The sequence below is a fragment of the Gavialis gangeticus genome, unplaced genomic scaffold (genome assembly GCF_001723915.1).
Source record: "Gavialis gangeticus isolate Ggan-Ray unplaced genomic scaffold, GavGan_comp1, whole genome shotgun sequence".
Classification (NCBI taxonomy): domain Eukaryota; kingdom Metazoa; phylum Chordata; order Crocodylia; family Gavialidae; genus Gavialis; species Gavialis gangeticus.
The window spans coordinates 1,457,063-1,461,527 of NW_017728982.1; the positions used below are offsets into that span (position 1 = coordinate 1,457,063).

General features: G+C 46.7%; 1 protein-coding gene across 2 annotated transcripts in view; it reads left to right on the top strand.

Annotated features, from left to right (window-relative positions):
• Positions 1-221: 221 nt before the first annotated feature.
• Positions 222-4,465, top strand: part of SIK3 (SIK family kinase 3) — a 58,346-nt gene continuing 54,102 nt past the window's right edge. For both annotated transcript variants that reach the window (XM_019512361.1, XM_019512378.1), the window contains exon 1: positions 222-363. In XM_019512361.1, the coding sequence (XP_019367906.1) occupies positions 322-363 (42 nt within the window). In that variant the 5' untranslated portion in view covers positions 222-321. The remainder of the gene's footprint in view (positions 364-4,465) is intronic.

Here is a 4,465-nt window from a genome sequence, read left to right on the forward strand (position 1 = left end):
CAAAGCAAAATACCTCTGTGTTACCTGGTGCGTGGCCTGTACTGAAGTGCGGGGGGGGAGTTCTCCTCTGTCTGCTGGACTGTTCTAAGACTGTAAGCTTGTCTGGGCAGAAATCTGTGGTGTTAATGGCATTTACGGCTGGAGCTCCTGGCTGTGCCTTGGGCTCCTGCAAGCCTTGGTAATATGAATACTGTCCTAATCCCAAGAGCTGAATGAACAAACACCCTGTGTCTGTCTTCCTGCCAGGTTGCTATAAAGATCATCGACAAGACTCAGCTGGATGAAGAGAACCTCAAGAAGATTTTTAGAGAAGTTCAGATCATGAAGATGCTTTGCCACCCCCATATCATCCGATTGTATCAGGTAGGAGCGTTGCGTAATGGGTTTTCCCCACCTCCGCGCCACTGGCTTTCTACTACAGAGAGCACAGAGGGATCACCCTGTGCTGCTGTGCAAAGTATGGGACGTTCCCTGCTGTCAGGGAAGCTAGATGAAAAGTGAAAAAGAGTAGTAAAATCCACAGCTTTCTGGAGATCAGACTCCCTCAGTGGACTGACCTGTTGCTCCTCTTCAGCTGTGCACCTGAACGAAGTTCAGTTTAACACAGAGAGAGTAGGTGTCTCGGCTTGCTAGGAGAAGTTGAGCACATCTTTTCCTTGTGGTCTTTATATGCCCCCCTTGTGTTCCTCCAGTGCTTGCCTGGGAGGTGATCCACAGTGGCCTTGCCACTTGCATCACTGCAGAGTTTTGTGTCTGACCTTTCTGTTGCTTCACTGGCTTCTGTTCTGCAGACAAAAGCAACAGGAGTATGTTAGGCACAATGCACAGAGTTACTGGGTACACGTGGGGGGGGTCACTGCTTTGGCAGGGCCATGCTTACTCGGAGGACTGGGTGGGCTGGAAGCTGGAGGCAGGCTGAGGTGGCCTTGGTCTTGGGGACTAAATGTGTGTAATTTGACGTGGCCTTAAAGTCCCAGGTTTGACTGAGCTGTTAGTGACGCAGTGGTCAAAGGCGTCCTCCCCACCTCCTGCCAGAACTTTGTTGGCCGAAAGGCTGGAGCAGAAGATTCAGCAACTGAACTAACAAATCAAAGGATTTCTCTTTCTCCAACCCCCCCTCTCCCCGGTTGAAAACTCATGGAGTAAAATTGGAAGCAGAGGTGGGTTTTGTCCAAGCTGGGGGGCTGTGTGGCCACAGGTGCCTGACTGCTGTTCTTGAGGATTGGATCCTAGAATGGGGAAGACTCTGAGAGGGGAAATGCACCAAGGTGAACCAAGTAGGGGGCTGTCCTTCTGGACACGTATTGGAACAGGAGGTCTGCGTGTTGGTAGCTTCCTGACCACAGGCTGGTGGCAGGATTTGAACAGCTGGAATATTAGATAAAGAATTAGGGGTTTATTTCCCTTTGCTTATTGGCTCTGTGTATGTTTGTCAAAGGGGCAAGATGCTGTAACCCTCATTAGGAGGGTGACTTCTAGAAGCAGCTGCTATCTACTTGTGGCTAGTTCTGGTTCATGGTGAACTTATCTTCTAAATAGCCATTGATACACAACTCAGATCAACCTGAGAGTCTACACCACTATTTCCCAATCTTTTCCAGCCCAAGGCACACTGACATTTTTTTTTCCTCAGCACACCTGTTAAGGCATTCCCCATCCCCATCCCTAATGTAGCTCATTGCCATGGTAAAATCCCGAGGCACACCTGTTCACTTCTGACGGTGCACTTTTGTGCCATGGCGCACTGATTGGGAAACGCTGGTCTAGAGGTGGCAAGGGCTAATGATCTGACACCTTGACTGGAGAGCCAGGCATGAAATGCCTGGGAAGCGGATAGGTGTAGTACCTTCAATATGTATGCAGAGGCCTCCTCGAGAGAGCGGTTCGTACTTCTCTTAAGCCAGAAGCTTCTGTTCAACCAATGTTGTGCTGTATAAAGCATCAGATCGAATCCTCAATAGGCCGTGTCCATGTCTCCGCTCCAGCGGGTTAGCACAGAGCCCCACTGTGTGGCATGCTTCAGCTGGCTCTGCTGAGGGGGTGCTTTTAGTCGCTTTGTTCTCTGATGTCTGAAAGGGGGCATGGTTATAAAACACCTGTGACACTTGAAGAGGAGAAAAATCAAAGTTCTTCTTCACTGCTTTTTTCCCTAGGGATCTGAATTCAAAAAGCACATTTCTTTAGGCTTGCAACATGCAAAAAGAGAAGGTGTCTATTGGCTGAAGTAATGGAAGGTACTAGGTTAGTCTGGACCAGGAAAGACCTACCCTATGTTTTTCTGCACCAGTGTGGAGTGACTGTTAAGTGATAACTGGAAACCACATCACATGAGAATGGAGTGGATCTGGATAGCGCATCCTAAATCTAAGAGCTTGTCTCTGCAGCATCTGTTTATTAGATCCCTTTTTTTTTTTTTAAAAAGGAAAAAGAAACAGCTGCTTAAGCAGCTGCCATTGTCCAGGTCATGCATCTTTTTTTGAATGGGAAGGGCACATGCTTCAGAGCCCAAACTCTTAATAAAACCCACCTCTTGGGGTTCTAAGTGCTCAGTTTCTCTGCTAAAAATGACGGTCCCTTTCACACCAGTTTGGACAATTTAGCTCCTGTGGGAAATGAGTGTTGGCAGAAGCAGACACCATTAAATGTGTTTTTGTGATGATTTTTTTTTTTTTAAACTCCTGCAGAAACCAAACTCACCCATGCTGTTTGCAGTGAAAATGAAATGAACTTGTGTGCATGTCTGTTTTATCATTGATCAAGTTGTGAAAAATTAGCACAATCCAGGATTGGAAAACTTTAGACACTTGTGAGCCCCCAAGGTAACTCGTACAGCCCTCTTCTAAAACTCCTGGCCTTCATGCCTGTAGAAAGGGCTGTCCCCTAAACTGCAGCTGTGGTGTGTAAAAGCATCAGTGCCGTGCCACTGCCTGTAACTGGGCATTGTCAGGCAACTTTCTGTTAAATGAACATGCAAAATGCAGTTCCCATCTAATGCTGGACCTGGACTTTTCTCTACTCTCTTGAAAGCTTCAGATTTTCCAAGCACCTTGGCTTGCCTGGGAACCTTTTGTTCTAAATCACAATGGGATTTATGCTCCACTCAGACGGTCGCTTCTTGCCACTTAAGCACTTGGTGTGTGATGTTCCCCTGTTTGTCCCCTTATTTAGTTTCTCTTTCCTTTCTCTATCTCCGTGCTGTGTCCTTCTTCCTACTTTCCCCAAGAGCTGTCTTGCCCAGTGTCTTAAAATGTCTCTCCACAATCTCTTTTTTACCTAAATCCTCCAGCTCGCCCCGAGTACTTGCACATACAGCCATGCAAGTTTGCCAGCTAGCAAAGGACAGAGGCACCTGTGCCCATCCACCCCCAGACTTGTCCCTTCCCTTGTGGGAAGGAGCCAGCTGTTCTGGCTGCTCTGCTCTCAGGCCTTGTGCCACGTTTCCAGCTCTCTCAGGCAGGTGACAGTGACTGAGCCATGAGCATCAGTAGCGAAGGGTAAATGGGCTTTGAAATCTTCAAAAACCGTATGATTTCATTGGTAACGTCTAGTTTAAGCATGAGGTGCATTCAGAGTGTACCTCTAGTCTAAATGATCCAAATGAATGCATCGTTTCTGTGAGCCCCCTCTCTGCAGTCTTGGAGCGGACTGGTGTAGTGGGTCGCATATGGGTGACTGCCAACATCCATCAGTCTAGGTGGTGTGACGGCATCTCGGCTGTCGTGTTGGGACCACAAAGAAAAGTGCTGTACTCTTCTCATCTAGTCCGTTGCTACCAGAGCAAATCGGTTTTGTTGCAGGGTTTTGTTTTTTTTTATTGTTCCCACAAACAGTTGGTTCAAATGGCTTTCCACAAAGGAGACGACTTGTCTAACAGTGTATCTGGCCTTTATCTGCTGGAGTACCCCAGGCCTAGTCCCTTTGAAGATGGGACTTTTCCCCTTGCTCAACTATGCAGGTTTCCTAAAGCAAAGCCTTTGAACCAGCAGCTTGCATTTCTAACAGATCACAGCTCATTTGAAGGTTATTCATCAGTTCTGCAAATATTTCCTCATTTGGAAAGTGTCCCCCAGTTATTTTAGTGTTTCAGAGTGATGAACGATTAATACTGAAGGTGAACTCTCTGGGCTGCCAAATGGAGCTGAAAAGTCTCCCAGCTTCTTGGAACAAAGATTAGCAACTGGCTTTTTTGCGGGAAGTGGTGGCTGAGATAGAGAGAGGTTATATTTAGTTAAAGACTCAGTGGTGGTAAGAACCCCCCCCATTTCAAGCTCTTATGCTCCTTTGCCCTTCTCCTTGCATTGGTCCCAATAGCAAATACAGCACTGCAGTATTTTTAATTTGCTGAAAGCAGTTGTGTGTCAGTATTACAAGGAACAAATAAATAAGTCCAATTAGCTTAATTTCCTTTTGCACTAGGCAGTCTCCTTATCTGTCACTTTTTTTTTTTTTTTTTTTCCTTTTATCC